This window comes from Chanodichthys erythropterus, chromosome 17 (assembly GCF_024489055.1).
Source record: "Chanodichthys erythropterus isolate Z2021 chromosome 17, ASM2448905v1, whole genome shotgun sequence".
In the NCBI taxonomy this organism is placed as follows: domain Eukaryota; kingdom Metazoa; phylum Chordata; class Actinopteri; order Cypriniformes; family Xenocyprididae; genus Chanodichthys; species Chanodichthys erythropterus.
This window is the reverse complement of record NC_090237.1, coordinates 24573195-24598688: the sequence shown is the minus strand read 5'-3', so window position 1 is coordinate 24598688 and position 25494 is coordinate 24573195. Positions and strand designations below refer to the sequence as shown.

Here is a 25494-nt window from a genome sequence, read left to right as displayed (position 1 = left end):
CTCACAGACAGCAGCGGCATCTACCTGTTACTCAAGTGACCACGCCCTTAATTATGCAGAACTTTAAGGCTTAATATAATTAAAAAGAATGAGTTAGAAAAAACACAGTTGTCATGAAGGGCAAAATTAGCAGTATAGACCAAAACCACAACTTGAACCAACTTGTAAACATGTTTTTTTCTGCTATAAACTTGGCCAATTTAACATGGAACTCAATGAGATTCTGCTCTCTTTTGGAGCCTGTCCCTAGTGGCCAGTCGATGAATCGCAGTTTAAGTCACTTCCGTTTTGGCTTCACGAGAGACTGGGGGAGGTTGCCGCTTGGTGGTGGATCGCAAAGCTAGTGCAAGATGAGCATTTGTGGTTAAAAAGTATATAGATTTTTATTTTTTTTAGAAAATGACTGGTCATTTTGCTAGACAAGACCCTTATTCCTCATCTGGGATCGTGTAGAACGCTTTGAAGCTGCACTGAAACTGCAATTTGGACCTTCAACCCAGTAATCCCCACTGAAGTCCACTATATGGAGAAAAATCCTGGAATGTTTCCCTCAACAACTTTCATTTCTTTTTGACTGAAGAAAGAAATATATAAACATCTTAGATGACACGGGGGTGAGTAAATTATCTGGAAATTTTCATTCAGAAGTGAACTAATCCTTTAAAGGTGTCCTAGATTCAAAAATTGAATTTACCTCGGCATAGTTAAATAACAAGAGTTCAGTACATGCAAATGACATTCAGTGAGTCTCAAACTCCATTGTTTCCTCCTTCTTATATAAATCTCATTTGTTTAAACAACCTCCGAAGAACAGGCGTATCTCAACATAACACCGACTGTTACGTAACAGTCGGGGTGTACGCCTCCAATATTTGCATATGCCAGCCCACGTTCCCAACATTATCATTATGAAAGGCATTAGACAAGGGCAGAACGTCTGGATCTGCACAGCTGAATCAACAAACTAGGTAAGCAAGCAAGAACAACAGCGAAAAATGGCAGATGGAGCAATAATAACTGACATGATCCATGATATCATGATATTTTTAGTGATATTTGTAAATTGTCTTTATAAATGTTTCCTTAGCATGTTGCTAATGTACTGTTCAATGTGGTTAAAGTTACCATCATTTCTTACTGTATTCACAGAGACAAGAGTGTTCGCTATTTTCATTTTTAAACACTTGCAATCTGTATAATTCATAAACACAACTTCATTCATTATAAATCTCTCCAACAGTGTAGCATTAGCCATTAGCCACGGAGCACTATCAAACTCATTCAGAATCAAATGTAAACATCAAAATAAACACTGTACTTACGCGATTAGACATGTTGCATGACGAACACTTTGTAAAGATCCATTTTGAGGGTTATATTAGCTGTTTGAACTTTTTTTTATGTTGTTCAAGGCAAGCGCGAGCTCTTGGGGCGTGGAGCACCAGATTTAAAGGGCCACACACCCTGAATCGTCTCATTTCTAATTATGCCCCAAAATAGGCAGTTAAAAAAATGAATTAAAAAAAAAATCTATGGGGTATTTTGAGCTGAAACTTCACAGACACATTCAGGGGACGCTTTAGACTTATATTCCATCTTTTTTTTTAAAAGTTCTAGGGCAACTTTAGGAATGTTTAGCTTAGCATAGCTTTTACCCTCTTGCAGAGCATTAGTTCCTCTAGAAGTCATAGTGCGGTTTTAAACGACTATATCTACACAAAGCACGTTTAAAAACCTAAAAACAAAGATGGACAGTTTTGCTGCAATTTGACTCAGCCCTGCAAAACATTTGTGTTGCCTGTCTGTTCCACAGCTGCTGTGCTGAACTGGGCAAACACTCCTTGTCATGCCAAACACAATATTTCCCTGGTTAAGTGGGTCTTTTTGCTGCTATGAGATGGACTCATCTTGCAGCCAGCGCCAGTCCCTCTAAGAAGGTTTTTACAGTGTGCTAGACTTCCTGTGGCTGCTCACCCAATCACGGTCAGCCCAAGCCGTCACATGGCAGGTCATTATCAGCTCATAAATCTCAGCAGATCTCCATAAACTTCTCTTTCATTCGCCCCAACCGTGCTAACATCGGCGTGGATGGTCATTAAAAAGGAAGGGAATGAAAGGCAGCAGGGTTGAGGAACGGTTTTGAAGTGAGGCAAGAAAGGAAAAAGTTACTTTGCGAAAACGTGATCCAAGTAGGCTCAGATCTTTCTGGGGGGAAAAAAGCAAATGACGAATTTGTTTGTGGTCATTATCCTCTGCATTAAACCGTGTAGTGTTGTTTCCTTTCTATTCTAAAATGCCAGATATATCTCAGCTCCTTGAGATATTTGTTATGACATTGGTCTGTTATTTATGCCATGCTTTGAGTCTAGACAAATTTCCCACACTGCTCCAAACAAGCCGAAGCTCTCCCACGCTCACACTCAAATTTTTGAGATCTTAGGGAGTATTGATCTCCCTTTAGGGCCAGCGCTGTCGTCCTCGTCAATAACACATAGTATATTAATATTGACTGCCTAAGAACCTGTGTCTCCCGTTGATTGAAAAGCTATGGTGGTCAATTTGTTCCAAACTAAAAGTTTCTTAATGGAATGATGACTGTTTATTTTGTAAAAAATTAGTACACAATCCTCATTTGCAACAAGGCTTGATGAACTAATAAACTTGAAGTCGCCAGTGGCAAAATGTAATAATTTGGTCATAGTAATGCTTTTAATTTCAAAATGTTGTAATCTCTATTTTTCTAATGAGACTAGATGCTTACGAGTATGTATAGATATTTACATATTTATGTAAACAGATATTTATGTAAACTTTTTTGTCCAATTACCTTTTGTTTAGATTGAATATACATATATCCTGGTAATTATAGTTAACTAAAATCATAATTTTTACAATTTAGTTTCTTGAAATAAACATTAACTAAAATAAAATAAAAAAAAAAAGTCTATATTTCAGTTAGTTGCTGAGGCAAAAATGTTTGTTTAGTTTAACTTGATGTACTAAAATAACTTAAAAAAAATGTAAAAATATATATAGACATATTTAAAAAAAATATATATATATATAAAAGGACAAAAATGCACAACAAAATTACTAAACCTTAAACTAAACTGAAATTAAAATGGAAAATATAATAACAAAAAGCTAATTCAAAATAATAATAAAAACTTTAATAGTACAACATATCATAATTTCTGACTATACATGGCAGATTTCGCCCAAAACTTATTCTGAAAATCTTTTTTTGACCACTGCAAAGTGCTGTTGGTGCTGATGTTTGATGTGTTTGCATGCAATGAGCAATACTAGCAATTATGAAGATGTTTTCATCATGGGGGATCTATGCAGATGTTCTTTTACAGATGTTACACTGAGAAACAATTACAGTCTGAATAGTGCTTATGATGTAGTTGGATACATCCACTGTCTAAGTTTGACTTTCAGCCATTACAGGATTTAGAGAAGAGAGACTGTTACAAATTGTTTATGTTGTATGATGACAGGTTTATCAACATCCGTATGTGTGTAAGAGAGAGTGAAAGGGAGGGAGAGAAAATTCCAGGGCCGAATAAATGCCAGTATGAGTGTTTACTCTAGACATTGTGCAGGATTTTCTAGAGTGGTTTAACAGCAGAAAGATGGTCAAGGCAGAGTAGTGTGGACATACAGGGTGTAAATCAGGTCAGACAGGGTTAAGCCAAGCTAGATTACTCTATGTCTTTAGCTGAGGCCTTTCAGCTTGCCTTACACACACATAGAAACAGACATGGGACAGCTAACTCCTATATAGATAGAGTTTACAGGCAAACAAAACAACATCGCTCAAAAATAAAAATTCTGTCATCGTCACTTTCACTTTAAAAATTAGGTTGTTTTTCACTAAAAATTTGGAGAGAAGTAACCATGTTCGATTTGTGAATGAATCATTCTTTTGAGCTAAAACTTTTCACTGAATCAGTTCACAAAACCAACCTGAATGATTCATTCCGAATGTCACTAGTTCATTCAGCAAATCACTAATACAGTTCTTCAGGATTTCTCCTTTTGTGCCACAGAAAAACTAAAGACATACAGGTTTGGAAAACATAAGGGTGAGTAAATGACAAAAAAAATCTTTAAACCATATGAGTAACATCAGTGCTGAGGAAAGTTACTTTTAAAAGTAATGCATTACAATATTGCACTACTCCATAAAAAAGTAACTAATTGCGTTTCTTTTTATGGAAAGTAACAAGTTACGTTACTTTTGCATTATTTTTGCATGACTTGCTCACCTGGGCTGGGCTTTCTTGTTTGTTTGTTTTAATAACAACAACAAAATAGTTCTATTTTTGGCAAATGTAAAGGCCCTTTCACACCAAAGGTGAAATAAATAAGCCTTAGGCAGAAGGAAATGCAAATTCATGCCTGTACAGTAGAGGGCGCAGCTCAAACAAACCTTTCAGCTGTGCCGCCATTCTGGATTACAGAAGAATAGGATACAGGAGAAGAAAGTTCAATGCTCCTACTTCAAGAAAAAAAAAGGAACACAAATATGATGTTTATCTAAAGCCATTTTTGCTTATTAGTATGGAAGAATTGGATCATCGAAGGTCAGCAGCAAATACCTTTTTAATAAAGTGAGATTAAATATATAATTTATATAAAAAATAATTTTCTGAGTTTGCATTTCACTGTTTTTATTCATTTTGGTGAATACCGAATCTGTTTCTGTGCAAAATGAGTAAATGTATGCTCACATAATAAGTAACTTGCATTACTTATTTTAAAAGTAACGCGGTCCCACTTTATATTAAGTGGCCTTAACTACTATGTACTTACATCAAAAATTAAGTACAATGTACTTATTGGGTTCATATTGAATTGCAAAACACATTTGCAGCTATTGACAGGTTTGGTGGTATGGGTAGGTTTAAGGGTAGGGGTAAGGGTTAAGGCATGGGTCAACAGTGTAATTATAAATGTAATAACAGAAATTAATTACAGATGTAATTACATGCAGGTGTTTTTAAAATATAAGTACAATGTAAAAACACATATGTATGCAAAAAGATAGATGAGACACAATACAAAAGAGCTCAAAAGAAGAAGATTTATGACTGGGCAAATGCTAGGACCCACGTTTATATTAGAAAAGCTTTCCAGCGCTGGAGAGAGCTAAACGGGAAGGCCTGAAAACAGACATGGAGGCTGCTTTGATTCCGCTTCACATGTGAGTAACACTGGGTTTGAAAGTCATTGATTGTCTGGAGCTGCTGTGCTGTAGGTAACTAACAACAAACTCTTGTTTGTATTGACTCTTGTGTACTGTACGTTCATTTTTTTTGTGCTTCCTTGTCGTTCGTTCATCATCTGCACTTTATTTTTCGTGAAGGATTATTTTGTTGCACGTCAGCTGTGATAAACACACACCCACCCTCGCATTGTGTGTGTAACAGTGGCCAGATAGTGAGAGTTGTGCAGGTAAACCAATGCGCACTGACGACCGCTAGAGAATGCGGTGTTTAGCATCATTGTTAGTGCACTCGCCACGCCTGCCAGCAGAGGACGGGCCGGGGTTTGATATTGGAGGGTGAGTTTTGGAGGCGGAGCAATGAAGAGAGGAGTGTGTTTGTTTGGGTTGATTACAAATATCAATGTCCAACAGCGTTTTTGAAAAGCTACTTACCCTACCTTTAACAAATGTTGCACACCATGCTGAAAGATTCAAGTTTACTGTATATTGTTTACTTATCTGTACTTGTTTAAATTTCTAAATCCAGTTTACCAGCATGCACAAACTGACCCAGAGCGAATCCTCAAGGTCCTCAAACTAAGAGTACATAGGATAATAATACTGCGTGACAGACAAACTTCAAGCAAAATCCACTAGTTTCTCCTCAAGGAGTTCTGCTCAGCCTCCTCCATCAAACATTCATGAAGATACTACACACACACACACACACAGTCGCACGCAAAGCTCTCAGCTCCACAGATGTAATGTGCAGCATAAGTCTTTTTTATGTGACAGTTGGTTATCGTTCGTGTATAGAAAGTGCATGGAATGAGAACAACGTGGCTTCTGTCAATGTAACAGTTTGTGCGGAATGGTTTGTTTTTCGCTTGTGCGTGCTCACTGAATGTAATTTAAATCAATCAAAAGATTTCGAAACATGAAAATGTCCTTAATATTGCTTATGTTTCTTACATAAGCGCACAGAACAAAAATAATTCAATGTTGACCTGTTAAATGCGTGTTAATATAGACAACCTTCCTGATTTTTTTTTTTCTTTTTTCATTTGTGTGTTTCCTCAGCCAATCGGAGCGCTGAACCCAAAGCGTGCTGTGTTCTACGCCGATCGCTATGAATCCTGGGATGAGGAAACTCCACCCTGCCACTACACAACTCACTATTCCACCGCAGCCTCCACCCTCCACTGGCTTGTCCGAATCGTAAGTCTCGTTGATTGGATGGATGCAAGGAATTTGATACCTTCAACATCTGGGAAGTAACTAGTTTCTACTGGATAGTTAACCGAGCTGAGCTGCTTCAGGCTCATATTATGCACTCTGCGAATGTTATATCATGCAGATCAGTTTTTGAAAGCAGGAAGTACAAATACCTTCATGAATATTCCAATGATTACAAAACAAACACCTAATTTTATTGGATTTGAAGCTTTGAATTATTTTAAATCTCTCATATTTATATGACCCCATGCTAAATCTACCCAGAAATATTATATTAGGCAATTTAATATTTTTTCAAAATGCATCAAGCAGTCTTGGCATTACTTTAGAAATGATGCTGTCAAGGGTCTGTGTATACATGAAACATTTCGATACGATAACCCCGAGCCCAGTTAGTGGATCAAATCACCGTCAGTCAAAGCGCACGTTAGCGCGTCCTTTCACCGCACAAGTGAATCAACCCCTACATCTCAATCCCCGAGCTTGATGTTCCGCTACGCAGAGCCGGTGAGTGGATTTCACAGGCTGGTAAACAGGCATATGTGAAAGAGAAGTCAAAAACCTCTGCGTAATGATTTACAGGCTGGTACGTGACAGCTTTATGCCTCTCAGACAGCATGCGGAGCGCTGGGAAACATGTCCATCATTGTCTCCTCCTAACGTCCTCGCTTGCCCTGAGTCTCCAATCGCTGATCTGGGACGAATGGACTGGTACAACATAAGAAAAAAAGCCTAGATCAGCAAAGAAAATCAAGTTGTTTCTGAGGTTGAGAGGAGATTGGGTTTGAGTACCTCCTGATGCTTTAGTTTTTCCACATTTGTTACATCATACTTACTAGTCTACAATGATAAACAATTGTGTTTTGTTACATAATGCAGTTTTTTTTCAACTGCATAAACATTTTATGCCAGAGCTCAAATCAGTCATGCATACTTGATTTTCCCATCCCATTTTATGATGGATGTAGATCAAACCAAGGCATTAAAATTTATTTATTTTTGTCCATTTTAAATAATTGCTGTATAATCAAACCCCTTTTAATGAGGAATCGGTCTATCCATGTTTGAAAGAAAAAAATTAAAACACATAATGAGAACTTAGTAATTGGCTCTTCCCAGGCGGCCCATTGCGTTGATGATGATGATTTGGAAGGTTCCCCTGGCAGCTCTCACACCAGGCTTGACTGAGACTGTAGACACCATCATCTTTTCCTCTGGCTGATCCAGCATCTCCGTGTCAACTCCTCGTACTGCCAGCCCAGACTGATGACCCTGAATCTGCCAATTAGAGCCAGAGCTGGGCTCCTCAGTCAACAGGCCATATAATTAACTCTGCCTCGGGCACTGTTATAGAAAATGAGAGGACAAAAAAAAAAAAAAACCTCCACAAACTCTTCATAATCTGACAGATGAGTCCCTACATTGAGATGTTTGTGCAAACGGAACGTTTCCCAGAGCGATGGAGAAAGTCTCCATCACGAGATTGAATCCAATTACCATACAAATGAATGCGGATGAATTTATTTTTTTATTCCGCTGATGTTTTGGGCTCTGAATAGCATTAGCGCTTTGCAAAACGGTGCAGATTTGTCTAAACAAGCGCCTAATTAGCAGTCAGAATCATGTGATCCCGCTACAGTTATTTTCACACATTAGGAAAGATGTTTTGGGGCTTATTTGGGTCAATAAAAGTGACAGTGTTGTTTTCTTGTCTGCTCAATTGCAGGAGCCTTTCACCACATTCTTCCTAAACACCAACGGCAACAAGTTTGATCACCCAAACCGCACTTTCTCCGGCATCGCCCGCTCGTGGAGGCACTGCCAGCGTGATACTGCAGATGTGAAGGTAATCAGATTTGTACATTGTAATGTCTAAACAGGCTTGTTGCCATCAGAAACTAGTCATTAGTGTGTGACTGTTGTGATGATATACGGACAACATTGCTAGCTGCAACTGTGAGGATTTGAATAAACAGTTCCTCGAAGAGTTTGTCTCTTTTTAGTCCAATCAGTCGACCAAAATTGGCATCATCCAATTCTCAAAAATTGCTTTGCAACAACATTTAGTTCATGTAGCATCTTTTTTCCGCCTAATTTTTGTGAAATTAACATTTTCTTCATAAACATTTAAAGTAAAATATTGTTTAACATGCACATTTTTCAGAGCGGCATCACGTCATCACAGTAATGGTTGTTTCCTGTTGCCTCCGTTCCATTTCAGCCCCGCGCTGCGGCTCAGCAAGCGCACTCGAGCTGACCTAAAAGTGTCATACTTTTTCAACACACTCAGTGACGGGTTAGCTTCGCTCCAGGCAATTAATAAAGCATTAATGACAAAAGCTATTTAAAATGTAGTCTTTTATGTAAAGGCAGGGCTTTTTACTACCCCGGGCTGGGGAACAGCATCCAACAACATGAGGTGCAGGCGATATGCATGGCAAGCGAGCGGCTGTACAGCAAAACACTAGATATGTTAGCAAATACAGGCCTCTCGGAACCACTACGGTGTCTGCATGGATCATGTTAAACACATTTGATGGTCAGCATTCTGTTAAGAAAGAAAATAGGGATTTTTTTTGTATCTTTCTTGTGTAGCAGGAGTTGATTTTGTATTATGTATGAGCAGCATGATTTTTATCATAAACGACTGGTACTTTATTCCTGTTCTATTTGAATGACTGTTTATTAATATAATAGAGCTTATAGCAGTAATAGAGATTATCAGATGTTTGTAAGATGTATGTAAAACTGTGTGTGTGGTGTTAAATGTGAACGTTTGGTTTGAATAAAAACTATCCAACAAAACTATATATCTATTTTTTACACTCAAAAAAATGAATTGTTGAATTTACTTTAAAAAGCTGTGTCAAGTTAGTTCCACACAACTATGTTGAGTAATTTACAATATCAAATTAACTATTTGCTCTACAAAATGCAGTCAAAACAAACTCAAATTATGTCAACAATAATTTGTGCCTTTCCATCAGCAATGCTAAGTTGACTGAACAAACACTTATTAAGTAAAGCTGACAATACTCATTTTTAGTATACTAAAGTTATTTTGTTCAAACAACTAAATTGTTATTTGTTCAAATTACTCAATATAGTTGCGTGGAACCCACTTGACACTGCTTTTTTAAGTAATTCCAACAATACATGTTTTAGTAGAAACAACTCAGTTCAATTAAGTTTATACATGAGTTTTTTTTAAAGTTTTGTGAACATGGATGGTTTGAGTGTGTGTGCGAAACATTCTTTCACAAAGACACTAAAAATAATATGTGATATGTAAAAAATGGTATGTGAAAAACTATATTCCATCTTTTTTTTTTTCTATGTGCATTTTTAAAATTGTACATTATTTAAAGTTCATCAGCTATTTTTTTACTGTTTTCAGAAATATTTTTCCTAGGTGCGTTTTTAAGGAATATGCATAGTAATTGTACAATTTATTTAGATATGTATTTTTTTTTTTACTTTTTATTTTATTTCTTTTATGTCCTTTAGTAATGCTGCAGTGGCCTTTAGAGGTTAATTCTGCATCATACTTCATCATCCTGAACTTATTCATTACCCACAATTCTCTCTGTAATGAAACAGCAGGAAACAGCTAATAAACAGCATTAAAAGAGCAAATCAAAGTTCACTGGCCCTTTTCCCAGACCACTACCTCAGCACAAGCCAAGTCCTATAAAGGTCATGATGGTGAATATCATTGATCTTTTTTTCTGTTTTTTTATAGATAGATAGATATAGATATAGATATAGATATAGATATAGATATAGATAGATATACATAGATAGATATTTTATCATTGTCAAAAGACATCCAGTTAGTCATCAGCTCACCTCCTGCTAAGAGCTAAAGAGTAACTTTCGCTCCAATCTTCAACATCTTCTCAATAATCTGTTGGCGGAGCACTGTCTGAAGGAGTGGGATGAGGCAGTCATGCCCGGTGACAGCTCTCCAGGAGGGTGTCATTAGGGCGAACGGTGTAAAGCTGAAGAGTCTGAGTGTGATTGACTTGTCAGCCCATTATGAGGCTGTAGAGGAATTATTGGCTCACGAGCGAAGCGGGTTGAGGACGTGGATCACGGCACTAGCAGCCCAAACTGTTCGCAACTGAGCAACTGTCTGGAAAGTTTATAGACCAATCCTCCTGTGAGAGTAGAGATGGAGCTCAGATCCAATTTTGGTTGTTGCCCTTCCTCGGGGTTAAGTTTCAACTAGCGTTGGGTTTAATTTTGGAGTCATTGCAGTACTGTCAAACATACTTTTGTTGTGAATGTTTTTGGGTGATGATCAAGAATCGTTTTACATTCATGAAATATTTCAAATCTAGATTGCTCGTAATCAGTAGCATTGTCTACACTGGAATCATCCATTGGGATGCGACTTCAGGAGACAGACTTCTCATTTCTGTTTTGGATGCACTGCAGAGCTTTGGCTACTTTGTTCCCCATCCATCTGAAATAAGATGTTATTGGTGAACATATGTAATATGTTTTTGCAATAGATTTTTTTTTTTATATATATATATATATTTATTTAAACATGTTCTGACCATTATGTCAAAGGCATGTAAGGTTGCTTACAGTGTAGACATGATTGTTAGCATTTTAGAGCTGTGAGAGATATTTCAGACATCCTGAAGGACTGATGAAATCCTGGGTCTTGACTGTCATAAAAGAGAGTGCGTTTGTAAATCCTGACCCTACACCAAAAGCAAGCTATGTTTTATTGTAAGCATACTGTTTCTAGTGACCCTTCATGTGAAAGTCCTCTAGTTTTATGGTGCTTTAAAGAACTCTCTTATACACACCAAGGGGATGTGGTTAAACAGCTCATTTCACCAAGCGGTGTATAACAGCAACTTGAATCCAAAACAGCAGCATTGAGGAGAAATACATTCAACCTGTCAGGTTCAGATATGTGTGGGCAGAATGAGGTCTTAAATGATTTTAAATGATTTTAAAGGTTCTTCAAAGGCAAGAGCTTTTGATTGACACTAAACAGGGAGGAGGTCACATTCCTCGTGTGCACATGCCCCAATGTACAGAGGCGTCTCTCATTGGGAATTATGGGTAATTTGCACTGATATGGCAGTGAGAACGAAGAAGGATTGAGAATGTGGCAGCTTTAGTGGATAAGAGACTATCAGGGTCAGGGAGGCATGTAAAGAATTAGGCAAAAATAAATGTCTTCAGAGAAATAGAATGATGTGAATTTTTTATTTGTGTATTTGTGTATGCAGTAAAAATCCAGAATGACATAGTGCTAGTTTTATCAATCCAGTGCATCCATATACGTGCGAGTCCAGTTTTTGTTGTAGTCAATAAACACGTGTCACCATTTAATGTGTGATCATGTTTTTTTTAAAGTGTTCAAAAGTACTGAAAGGTATTTTAGGTACTGAAATTTAAAAAATGCGATGCTTTGAGAGCTGTTGAGCGAATTCATAAACACCTCTGACACATGTTCATGTCTGTGATTGGCTACACTCTAAAAAATGCTGGGTTAAAAACAACTCAAGTTGGGTTGAAAATGGACAAACCCAGCAATTGGGTTGTTTTAACCCAGCGGTAGGGTTAAATGTTTGCCCAACCTGCTGGGTAGTTTTATTTAACTCAACTATTGTTTAAAAATGATTGTATTGCTTAATTAAAATTAACCCAAAGTATGTTGGAAACGAACATTTATTAATGTTCAATGAATAATTAATAAACAATAAACATTTATTAAATTTCTTATTAATAAATTTATATTAATAAAATATTAAAGCTTATTAATAAACATTCACCTTTTGTCTATTATTGTTGTCTCTAATTGCATCTGGTTTTTAATTTCCCAACTATTTTGGGTTCATTTTAAGCTAGCCATATAGCAATTTTTAAATAATAGTTGGTTTAAATAAAACTACCCAGCAGGTTGGGCAAACATTTAACCCAACCACTGGGTTTGTCCATTTTCAACCCAACTTGGGTTGTTTTTAACCCAGCATTTTTTAGAGTGTACAATGATTCACGCTTCAAAAACATGTTGTAAATAGACATCAATGACGCTCTCATCCATATACGTCCAGTTTTTGTTGTAGTCAATAAACACATTTTTCATTATTTAATGTGTAATCGTTTTTTAAAAATCTGTGTTTGTTACATTAAGCATTATGTTTCTAGCATTTTGAATCATGGTTACTCCTCCAAAATCCAAGCAAAACCAAACCTGCCTCACGTACCCCAACAAACGATACATCCATCAGCGCATTTCAAACATAAATAACGTTTTCTGTCATCTCTCATGTTTCCTTTGTATTTCCCCCCTCCTCCATCGTCATGTGTTTGCCGCATTCCCACACTCTCCGAGTGTTTTTAAATGTACTCTGATGGTCCTTCACTGGTCTCCTGGGGTCGCTTTCCATGGCCGCCTGAAACATTGCCAACATTTTGATTAATTGAACTTCAAAACATGCAATGAAAGCATTGGTATTTTTGCATGTACATTTTAAGTCCCTGAATCATCCCTATACAATATTAATACATCTGTTTTGAAAATGTTTGGAATTGATTTGGGCTTTTGCTTTTTCTCTTCCACCTCATAGGAGTTGATCCCTGAGTTCTACTACCTGCCCGAGATGTTTGTGAACAGTAATGGCTACTGTCTGGGTGACAGGGATGACGGTGTCCCTGTCTGTGATGTAGAACTACCAGCTTGGGCAAAGAAACCAGAGGACTTTGTCAGGATCAACAGGATGGTAAGTCAAACTCGCAACCTAACTACAACTTTCTTAGTCTGCAGGCATCCTGTGTAAAATAAACATGACTAATGTCTATAGGCCACACTAAAAAAAAAAAAAAAAAAAAAAAAAAAGTTGGATTTACTTAAAAAAGCGTGGTTCCACGCAACTATATTGAGTAATTTGTAAAAATAACACTTTAGTTGTATGAACAATTCAAATAAAGCTGACAAAATTTCTTATACAAACCATTTGAATTTGTCACTGTTCCATAATATGTATATGTGCAGTTTTCTTAATGTTATGTTAAATTTATAAAAGCTTATTAGGTATTGACTTAATTTACCTTATTAAATTAAGTATTTTCTCTACAAAATGCCCTCAAAAAAAAAAAACAAACAAAAAAAAAAACGCATTGAACAAACTCAATATAATTGAGAGCTGCAATTCCATCCAATAAACATGCGTATATGAGTGCTCACAAAATTCAAAAACATTAAAGAAACTCCTCTAAATGTCCAACATAACTGAGCATTAAACACTAACATAAACTAACAACATCTTTCACTTTACTGAAAAACACATAAAATAACACTTTAACCCCTAAATTTTCTCTCCTAATGTAGTCCCTTGCAAAGCATGCTGGGAGCTACAGATTCTCTGCCCAATTAGTTATGTCAACATTAATTTGTGTGTTTCACTCAGCAATGTTAAGTTGACTGACAAACACTTGTTAATTAAAGCTAACAATACTCATTTTTAGTAGAAACAACTCAGTTAAATTAAGTTCACGTAGTTGCATGAGTTTTTAAGTAACATGAACAAGGATGGTTTGAGTGAAACTAACAAAAGTGAAAGTTTTCACTGTTTCTACAGGATTCTGTCATTTACAAAGTTTACAGACACCATAGAGGACCTCAGTGAGCCCTCGCCCAAGACAGTGTTCCTATTTGTCCCCTCCTGACCATTGCTTTCTCTTCTAGCACTGGGCATATTGGGAAATGATTCAGATTTGGATTTTTGTTCTGATTCCTTTTAACGTTTCTTTTTCCTCAACCATTCCATTGACAATTCTTTAAGTACTTTTGAGAAAGAAATATTAGAAATTTATTTATTTTAATTTAATTTACGAAAATGACCAACTCATAAGAGTACTTTGTTCAGGAAATTGCATTCATTTGGTTCAATTCAACTTTATATGTAAGTTTAAGTTCATTTTTTTTAATGTTTTTGAAAGAAGTCTCTTATGCTCACCAAGGCTGCATTTATTTGATCAAAAACACAGTAACAACAGGAATACTGTAAAATACTATTCAAATTTAAAATAACTAATTTCTATTTTATTATACTTTAAAATGTAATTTATACCTGTGATGGCAAAGCTGTATTTTCAGCATCATTGCTCCAGTGTTCAGTGTCATATTCAGAATATGCTAATATTCGATTTGTACTGCTTAGTATTTTATACTGCTCTCTTTGCAGAATTATTTTAATTAATATATTTATTTATCATTTATTTGACATAGAAATCTGGAAGTCTTTACTGTCACTTTTGGTCAATTTAATGCATCCTACCTGTATTAATTACTAAAAGTATTAATTTCTTTAAAGAAAATACACACAGAGATGATAGATAGATAGATAGATAGATAGATAGATAGATAGATAGATAGATAGATAGATAGATAGATAGATAGATAGATAGATAGATAGATAGATAGATAGATAGATAGATAGATAGATAGATAGATAGATAGATAGATAGATAGATAGATAGATAGATAGATAGATAGATAGATAGATAGATAGAATTCTGATTAATGTTTTATATATTAGTTTTATATATAATAAACTGCACATGATTGAATTAATTTACTGATTCAGAAAATGTGGCAGAAGAGCAGTCTCATGTAGGCCTACTGATGTCGTATTGCTCTGCTGACGATATTACATCAACTGATGTAATGTCTGAACAGAATCTGCGATCTTAAATTCTTAGTCCAGTATTTAATCTGTAATCCATTTCCTTCCATCATTTCCCCTGAGATCACACTCATTCATTCATATGATACAACATCCTGGTCCTCTGCAGGCCTCAGCGTTCTGCTTTTCCTCAGTGAAGGTCGTAATGTAGTGCACTGCTCGATACTAATGTAATCTACCACTGACCTGAATGATGTCGTGGAGGACAGGCCCGGCCACTGTCCCTTATAATGTTACCCTAATGCCGGCCTCATCAATCATGATTTGGCTCACAGCAGACAGGACCTCATGGATGTGTGTGTCTGTGTGTGTGTCCACCAATCCCTTCAGACTGCGGTGGGGTCGAAATTTTGTACTACCTTTTATAATGGCTCTATCTAGCACTCACATATAAAAATATAAGGGAATAACAGTGAGACATGGGAGCTGTATATGCTGCAGGGTGTGTAATTTGAGATTGTGTGTGTTTATGCATTTAAAACTACTGATTGTGTATCAAAACTGCTGCCAAATCAAAGTATTAGAGGGGTGTTGTGGCCCCTGCTGCCCGAGGAAAAAGTGTGTGTGTATGTGCTCTATAGAAAACACACTTGACCTTTTCAGCTGCAGTGACAGTGCTGGGGTGTATGTGTGTGTGTCTTGTGGAGGTGACCTTTCCTCCGGCCTCATTTTTTTTCCTGGTTTAACACATTCAACTATTCAGAGACACACACTCACACACACACATACACATATCCAAAGATCACAAAAGAAGCTGTCTGTTAAAGTGAGATTTTCTTAAAGAAAGTGCTTGAGAATGTCAAAACACCTCAGATGCTTTTTGACATGACTACTTGACATGAGCCTTAAATGATGCAAAAATATGTCTCACAGTTTGGTTCCTCTTTCTGGAAACTCAGAATTTTCCTTAACGGCATTTGTATAGTGCCTCAAAATCATTGATTTGATGGTGTCTTCATAATTTTAACACAAGCCAGTGTAAATATTCTGAAAAAGACATCTCCGCTCTGTTTTTAAAGCATGACAATTTGTTCATTGTTTACATTCTGAACCCATTTGACTTAGTGCTGACAAAAGGTACAAATAAATTTTAAAAATGTGAGCTCTGTTGAGCGAATTCGTAAACACCATTGTGGCCATTGTGTTGACGCACTCATCATATATGTCTGTGATTGGCTACAATGATCAACACTTCAAAAACATGTTGTAAATAGACATCAGTGACGCTCTTCACCAAGCACTTACACAGATACACACAGGAGTGTTTGAAAGCAGTGGACCGGTCCGCTGATAGACACCTGCTTTCAAACGCTCCCGCTTTCAAAACACTTTCAAACGCTCCTGTGCGTTGTTGATCATTGTAGCCAATCACAGACATGTATGTTGAGCATTTGAACACAATAGCCAATCAGAGGTGTTTACGAATCTGCTCAACAGCACTCAAAGAATCACATTTTTAAAATTTCAGTACCGATACTGCCTTCGGTATCGAAGTTGGTACTTTTGACAACACTATAATTTGACTTTATTTGTTCTTAGAAGAAGTTTAGTAGAAAGTCCTGAAAGATTTTTTTCCATTAACATGTCTGATTCCTCTTAAATGTAATATAAGTCGAAGGTGTCCCCTGAATGTGTCTGTGAAGTTTCATCTCAAAATACCCCATAGATTTTTTTTTTTTTATTCATTTATTAACTGCCTATTTTGGGGCATCATTAAATATGCGCCGATTCAGGCTGCAGCCCCTTTAAATTCTCGTGCTCTTGCGAAACAGCATAAACAAAGTTCAAACAGCTAATATAACCCTCAAAATGGATCTTTACAAAGTGTTCATCATGCAGCATGTCTAATCGCTTAAGTATGGTATTTATTTGGATGTTTACATTTGATTCTGAATGAATTTGTGGCTATGCTACGTGGCTAAAGCTAACATTACACGCTGTAGGAGAGATTTATAAAGAATGAAGTTGTGTTTATGAATTATACAGTCTGCAAGTGTTTAAAAATGAAAATAGCGACGGCTCTTGTCTCCGTGAATACAGTAAGAAACGATGGTAACTTTAACCGCATTTAACATTACATCAGCAACATGTTAACAAAACATTTAGAAAGACAGTTTACAAATATCACTAAAAATATCATGTAATCATGGATCATGTCAGTTATTATCGCTCCATCTGCCATTTTTCACTATTGTTCTTGCTTGCTTACCTAGTCTGATGATTCAGCTGTGCTGCTCCAGACGTTAATACTGGCTGCCCTTGTCTAATGCCTTGATCATGGGCTGGCATATGCAAATATTGGGGTCGTACATATTAATGATCCCAACTGTTACGTAACAGTCGGTGTTATGTTGAGATTCGCCTGTTCGTTGGAGGTATTTTAAACAAATGAGATTTATATAAGAAGGAGGAAACAATGGAGTTTGAGACTCACTGTATGTCATTTCCATGAACTCTCGCATATTCAACTATGCCAAGATAAATTCAATTTTTAATTCTAGGGCACCTTTAAGAATTCAGATTCAGTTTCATTAAAGGCACACTATGTAAATGTTCATGGTACTCATGGTAAATCAATAAAACGAGATTTATACAATAAGACCTACTGTGTTGAGCTATGTAACACTGATTAGTTTTCTGTTGATGAATGTATCCATCCAAACAGTTCCTCACCTGTCTAATAAGACAATATATTAAAGCGTATTTGGTGTTTCCATGGTTTCTACAAACTAAACCGAGGGTAACGCGGGTATGATGTCAATGATATGCGATGCACGGACATGGTCCGTGTTCTGGTTAAAGTTTGCTTATTTCTCTGGATTTAAACATTCTTGGAAACATTTGGGATAATGTAAGTACACAAGTTAACAAAATATATACCATTGTTCTAGTGGTCTTTGGATATTTTAATTCAAAAATGTTGCATATTATGCTTTCAAACAATTCCTTTAGCACTTTTGAGGAATATTTGAAAAAGTAATATTTAAAAAAATGTTAAAAATCTTTTCCACTGATCATGTAAATGATTCACTGATACATTTTTGATACTTACTCACAGTATAAATCTACTTAAGTAACTATAAAACTGGTCAATAGAATAGATGTGCTATATTCCAAGTTTTCTGAAGTTATATGATAGCTTTTTGTGAGGAACAGATTGAAAGTCGATATTAACCTTCCTGTTGTTGTACCTTTATATCTCAAATCTTATTTGAAGCTGATTTTAAATAATTGACACCAAACATCGTTGACACCAGACATCTTGATGCGCCATGTTTGAATATTCGGTAAAATATCTTTTTGTGTTCCATGGTAGAAGGAAAATTAAATCATACAGATTTAAAACAACATGACAATTTTCGTGTTTGGGTCATACACTGAACGTTTCAATAAATATTAATTTCATTTTGTGGATATTTTTAATGTGATTCTTTGGTTGGTTGGAATGACTAGAATTTTAGGTTAGTTGAATAGCACATACATTTTTAAACAGTCTACAGCTCGGTTTTGTCCTTAGATCTTGCCCTTTCTTTTTCTCTCTCTGCTGCTCTTTCTCTCTGTCTCATTTAATCCCCTCTTTCCCTCCTTGTCTTTGTGCTCCCTCTCTCTCTCTCTCCCTCTCTACCATTTCTTCCTCTCTTTCTTTCACTTAGTGTTCCCATCTTTGCATGTGTCACTTTCGATTGTAATGACATGCCCCGGGGGTAACTCAGCCCCTGCGCTCCACGGCTTGCTCTGTTGGTAATAGCTGTTATTTCTGATGTGAGAGTGAGTGTGTAAATTCCAGCAGCGGGTCCCTGGGTGTGTTTGTGTGTGAGAGGAAGAAAAAAAGTGTGTATTTGTGTGCCATTCTGTGTTATTTGTTCAGTCTTTCTTTTTTCCCTTTGTTATTTCAGTATGACAGTCTTTCGAATGGGTTTGATACCTATAATAAAGCACTTCTGTGTAATCTTTAAGCATTACCCTTCAGTAGCAGGCAGTATCTAGACCCCTAGTGGAGTGGAATGGTGCTTTGAATTCATAACTGACCATTATTTTGAGAAAAAAATCTACTACTACTACTTTTCATTGAAAGAAATGAATACTATTATTCAGCAATGAAGCTTTAAATTGATGAAAAGTGGCATTAAGAATGTTACAAAAGATTTCTGTTTCAAAATAAATGCTGTTCTTTTGAACTTTATATTCATTAAAAGAATTCTGAAAAAAAAAAAAGAAAAAAAAAACTGTTTTCAAGATTGATAATCATAGGAAATTTTTCTCTATAGCTCCAAATCAGCATATTAGAATGATTTCTTCACTGAAGACTGGAGTATTGATGCTGAAAATACAGCTTTGCTATCACAGGAATAAATTACACTTTAAAAAATATTAAAATAGTAATAATAATATTTAACAAAATGACTGTTTTTGCTGTATTTTTGATCATATAAATGCAGACTTGGTTGAGCATGAGAGATAATATAGTGGAACTTACAACATTTGTATGTCTTTAAGTGTGTCCAAATACCTTTAGGGCCACTGTATGTTGTTTATTTAGATGATATGAGCTTCAAGAGGTGCATCTATCATATATTATTGAAAGACAACTGTTAAAAGATTGAAAACAAGTTTATTTATTTACATGTTGGACTTTTATGATGGTTTCAGTCTATTGCAGTCCTCTAAAGAAGCATCGCCCCAAGTGTTTGTTTGTCTGTGCATGTGTGTTCGTGTCTGTACGTCTGTGTGTGTTTGTGGTTATGTTGTGTACGTGTACCTTTCACCTCTAATTGCCCTGCTCTCTTTGACAGGCTCTGGAAAGCGAGTTTGTGTCGTGTCAGCTGCACCAGTGGATTGACCTTATTTTTGGCTACAAACAACGTGGGCCCGAGGCGGCACGCGCCCTCAACGTCTTTCACCACCTGACCTACGAGGGCTCCGTCAACCTCGACAGCCTCGCCAGTGATCCCCCATTGCGCGAGGTAGGTCGCCGCCACGGCGTTGCCATGACAACGGCAACAGGTTTCTGGAATTTGTGGCTAACATTTCATTTTTTTCCATTTTTATAATTGGACTGTGCTAGTAAAGGCTAAAATCATAGGCAGAGAGTGTGAAAGCTTCTGATTGCTTTTAGAAAGAAATCTGATCAGCAGTTACGGGTACCTTTTCTCTGTAATAACAGCATACTGGCAAAACATATTTGGCAAAAGATCTGTGTTTGTGCTCTGGAGAATGTTTCTATTTACATGTTTTGCAGCGTTGAACAATTTAGCCTATCACAAACATATATGTTTATTTCTTGAACGCAACGGCCAAACAGAGGTGTTAAAGTTTCTGAAGTTTCTGATGCCATCGAATTTACAAGATGTAATATAAGTATAATGTGTCCCCTGAATGTGTCTGTGAAGTTTCAGCTCAAAATACCCCATAGATTTTTTTTTTATTAATTTTTTTAACTGCCTATTTTGGGGCATCATTAAATATGAGCCGATTTATGCTGCGGCCCCATTAAATCTCGTGCTCCCCCTCCAACGGAGCTCGCGCTTGCCTTAAACAGCATAAACAAAGTTCACACAGCTAATATAACCCTCAAAATGGATCTTTACAAAGTGTTCGTCACGCATGCATACATCGGATTATGTGAGTATTGTATTTATTTGGATATTTACATTTGATTCTGAATGAATTTGAGGCTGTGCTACGTGGCTAACGGCTAATGCTACACTGTTGGAGAGATTTATAAAGAATGAAGTTGTGTTTATGAATTATACAGACTCCAAGTGTTTAAAAATGAAAATAGCGACAGCTCTTGTCTCCGTGAATACAGTAAGAAACGATGGTAACTTTAACCACATTTTAACAGTACATTAGCAACATGCTAACAAAACATTTAGAAAGACATCACTAAAAATATCATGTAATCATGGATCATGTCAGTTATTATCGCTCCATCTGCCATTTTTCACTGTTGTTCTTGCTTGCTTACCTAGTCTGATGATTCAGCTGTGCACAGATCCAGACGTTAATACTGGCTGCCCTTCTCTAATGGCTTTGAACATGAGCTGGCATATGCAAATATTGGGGGCGTACATATTAATGATCCCAACTGTTACGTAACAGTTGGTGTTATGTTGAGATTCGCCTGTTCGTTGGAGGTCTTTTAAACAAAGGAGATTTATATAAGAAAGAGGAAACAATGGAGTTTGAGACTCACTGTATGTCATTTCCATGTACTGAACTCTTGTTATTTAACTATGCAAATTCTAGGGCACCTTTAAGAGTTCTGCATGCTTGCAAATCCTCCCATTATAACAAACAATTATGTAAAAAAGAGATTATTTGTGCAGTCAGCTTCATTGATTGTAAAAAAGAGGTGCTCAGATACTAAATTTCTCTACCGAGATCGATAGTGATTATTCAGAATATATGCCGATGCCGATGCCATACCGATAGTGTGGTTTTTCTTAAGGAAAATAAATCTCTCCCAAATAATGCTGCAAATTATACAGCGAACCCTCTCATTTGGTACACTACAATATTAAAGGTTATAACAGAGGTATTATATTCAGCTGTTGTTTACTTTCTGATATAATAATTACACTCAAATAAAAACTGAAATGTTTGTATAAAACTTAGTATCACATAAGGTAGTTTTCATAACCACGTGTTGTCTTCATGGCAAATTTACACAAACATATAATTAACAGTAAATAAGCTCCTGTATAGTGTTTTTTTATATATAGATAGCTAAGGAACTATGGACATTGGAAAACATTCCTTAGGTAAATGTGACATGATGTGACATATTGTTCACAAGCTGTTTTGTTTATGTCTTAAAGTGATTACATGAGACATGATACATTCTGGTAATTTATACTATATCTTTCAACGTACCTTTGATGTTCATGCATGTTTTTTGAGATATAACTTGTATTGAAGAGGAAGAAAAGACTCGCGCTCCGTGTTGCCGCATGAACTGAGGCATTACAGCGATCTGACACGTCACATTTAAGAGCATCAAAACACCATTTATTTGTTTGAATTTCATGATAAAATTGCCAAACTGAAACTTTTATTCTTATAAGATGCAATGAAGCACAAATCTTTTTGCGATTATTGGATGGGAGGCGCTACAAATAATATTTGATGTAGGGAAAAAATGCAGACCTGGCAACCCTGGCTTGAACTACGGGTGATTCATAGGGTCAAAAAGAACCTGCTTTAACGTCACTATTTTAAAACTGTTAATACATTAAAATTCAACACACAAGCGATTTTCTTCACACGCAGTATGTATGAGTTGCAGTCTGAACACGTCTTTCTGCACCCTTTTGATTGACAGGATATAATCAGCCCTAGTCATCTGCAGTTTTTAAACAATCGATGGCCGATAGTGATAATAATAGCTTTTATCGGCCGATACCGATTGTTGGCCAATACATCGGTGCATCTCTGAACTTTGTGAGATCGCAATGAACTAAGATGAGTGACAGCTTTTTATTGACTATAGTTCTGCCATGCCAAATCCCATATACAGTATGCTTGCTTCTCTGTTTAAATTAACAGTGGTTTGTATGCTTTACTAACAAATAGTTTATTGAGAGTGTTTATGCTGGGATGTAGAGGTGGGAGTAAGTCATACATGTGCAAGTCACAAGTAAGTCTCAAGTCTTAACCTTCAAGTCTCATGCAAGTCCAAGTCAATTTTTGTGAGAATCAAGTCAAGTCAAGTCACTGCTTTATGTCAAGCAATTCAAGTCAAGTCGTAGCTTGGATCAAACAAGTCACTGGCAAGTCATACAAATGTTTGATGATTTAACTGAATTTATATTAAAATAAGTAAATCTACAGTAGTTATGGACTATGGGAGTTTTATTTGCAACAAAAAAAAGCAATATGCATTTCTACTCAAAAGGTGTCCACACACAGCTGAGCTGTCAATATAATAAAAATCCTTAAAGGGGTGGTTTTAGAAGCAGAAGCAGCTGTTTATCGGTCCCAAACTGTAAATATGTTTTATTTTTTGTACATGTCTTTTAAATATATAGTTGTTGCTATTTTTTGGTTGCATCAAGGATGTAAACAAAGACCAACCCTTTTTTGCTTCGCTAGCCAGTTAGCTAAATTCTATTGCATACTTCTCCAACAAACGCCAACAAACCCCAAAACGTCTCTGTTCATAGACAAACAGTTGTTCATGCTATAAATTAAACGCTACCTTTACAAAAATGCTACTACTCAGTCATGTAATTATTCGGCTGCAGTAAAGCTTTAATAGGTTAAAACTGGATATTGAAAGCTAACAAACAGCAGTAACAGCATATCTAAACACTTTGACACAAATAAAAAAATAAATAAATTTCCTTTGAAAGCCGCGATTGCAGAGGTTCTGCTTGACCCTCTTCATCTGGGTCTCATTCTGGCTCAATTTGATACAGCAATATAGACGCCATTATTTACATTTCCACTGAAGCACGTATAACTAATGGTAAGGGGCGTGAAGTTTCTGGACACTTCAGCGAATCACGATACACTGGGCCAGCTAACCAATCGGAGCACATTGTGTATTTCGGAGGGAGTGGTATCAAAGAAGCAGGAAGTCAAATGAGCCGCTCGAATAACAATGGAAACAGAGGTGTTGAATAAAGGTAAAATATATGAAAAATAGTGACTAACCATTTACAATGCATTGCACTTGCAAAAAAATTAGATGTGATCATTTTCTCTGTTACCTTTGTTCTTCAGTGACAGACAGCATTGGTTTTTTCAAACTTTTCAAAACTGACATTTTTGGTATTATGTGTTATTGTTCGTTCAAGCGTGACATTCAGGCGCGTCACAGACAGCGCGTCCTCTTTTTTTGGATGCTGCGTTTATGCACTGATTTTAACCCAGTTAATGAACACAAAACCAATTCAAAGTCAACTCTTAACATGTCCAAAACATTTTTTTTACTTAATTATTCTTGGCATAGCGCCTTTCATGTTCAGTCATGACTGCATGCTCTGTCCATGAGAGAGCTCACGATAGCTCTCTCTGCTTGCCTGCTGTGTCACGTGGTTAGGTTGCGGTGCGTTCAAAAACAGATATTTATTAAACAAAAGACAAGTTATTTCGAGTCATAAGTCATGAATGTCAAGTCAAAGTCAAGTCAAGTCTTTTGTTAATATTTGTCAAGCAAGTCTCAAGTCCTAAAATGTGCGACTTAAAGGTGCTAAAGAGGATGTTTTGTTTTATACATTTTTGCAATATTACTTGAAACTGTCTTTACTAACTGATAAAAGACTATTTATTAGGTGCACTGAAAGGAATAATATTAATATTCATCATCTGTGCACGAGGTAGGGCCTTAAAAACATCAGCCAATCGTTTACGCGATCATCACATAAATGATTGGCCCTCTGGCTTGTCAATCACTGCCGTGACGTTCCTTGTGAGAGACGAGCGCGGCTGCGCACTCCAGTAACTTTGCACACTTCACAGGCGCCGCATGCAATGTTTTTGTCAGGAGACAGGAGTAACAACTGCAGATTATGAGTTACCTGCGGTGAGTCCGACATAATGAATCCACTAACACAACACAGCGAATGCCGGTGGTAAACACTCGTGCACGAGTTTTGGGAGGTGTTCCCTCGAAAGGAGGGGGGGGTTGTTCTTACGCATGCGCTCATTTCAAAAACTCAGTAACAGTCTTTGGTTTCTCAGTCGACGAAAAGATCCTCTTTATCACCTTTAAGTCAGACTCGAGTCAAGTCATGTGACTCGAGTCCCCCCTCTGCTGGGATGTGTAAGTTGTGTGACGACATGTAATCTGAAACTGTTTTATGAAAATCTATTAGAATGTGCTTTTAAAGGGATGGTTCACCCAAAAATATAAATTTTGTCATTGCGTACTCCCCCTTAAGTTGTTTGAAACATGTATGAGTTTCTTTCTTCAAAAGAAGATAGGACTTGGGAAAAACAATACCATGGAAGTCAATGGGTGCCGTCAACTGTTTGATTACCAACATTCTTTAAAATATTTTCTTTTGTTTTCAACAGAAGAAAGAAACTCATACAGGTTTGGACTTGAGGGTGAGGGTGAGTTGAGGGTGAGTAAATGATGGCAACATTTTCATTTTTGGGTTAACAATCCTTTTAAAGGGGAAGCACATCTCCTTAGCCTTACCCTGGAGTTGGTTCACCCTTCGCCTGTGGGTAAAATGCTTTATAAATGTCATCACTAGATGGACTACTGTGTCTATGCTAGCATTATGTATTAGCTAAAGAGAAGTGGGATGTTTTTTTTTTTTTTTTTTGATATATATGTAGGTTAACCATTTTTTAACCAAGTCTCCAGATGCA

The 25494-nt window shown here is 36.6% G+C and overlaps 1 protein-coding gene across 1 annotated transcript in view; it reads left to right on the top strand.

The window, feature by feature from the left end:
- The window catches only part of nbeab (neurobeachin b), a 377709-nt gene that overhangs the window by 318145 nt on the left and 34070 nt on the right, over window positions 1–25494 (top strand). Inside the window, exons 44-47 of the mRNA XM_067364674.1 lie at window positions 6296–6433; window positions 8178–8297; window positions 13051–13203; window positions 19962–20132. Coding sequence (XP_067220775.1) covers window positions 6296–6433; window positions 8178–8297; window positions 13051–13203; window positions 19962–20132 — 582 coding nt within the window. The remainder of the gene's footprint in view (window positions 1–6295; window positions 6434–8177; window positions 8298–13050; window positions 13204–19961; window positions 20133–25494) is intronic.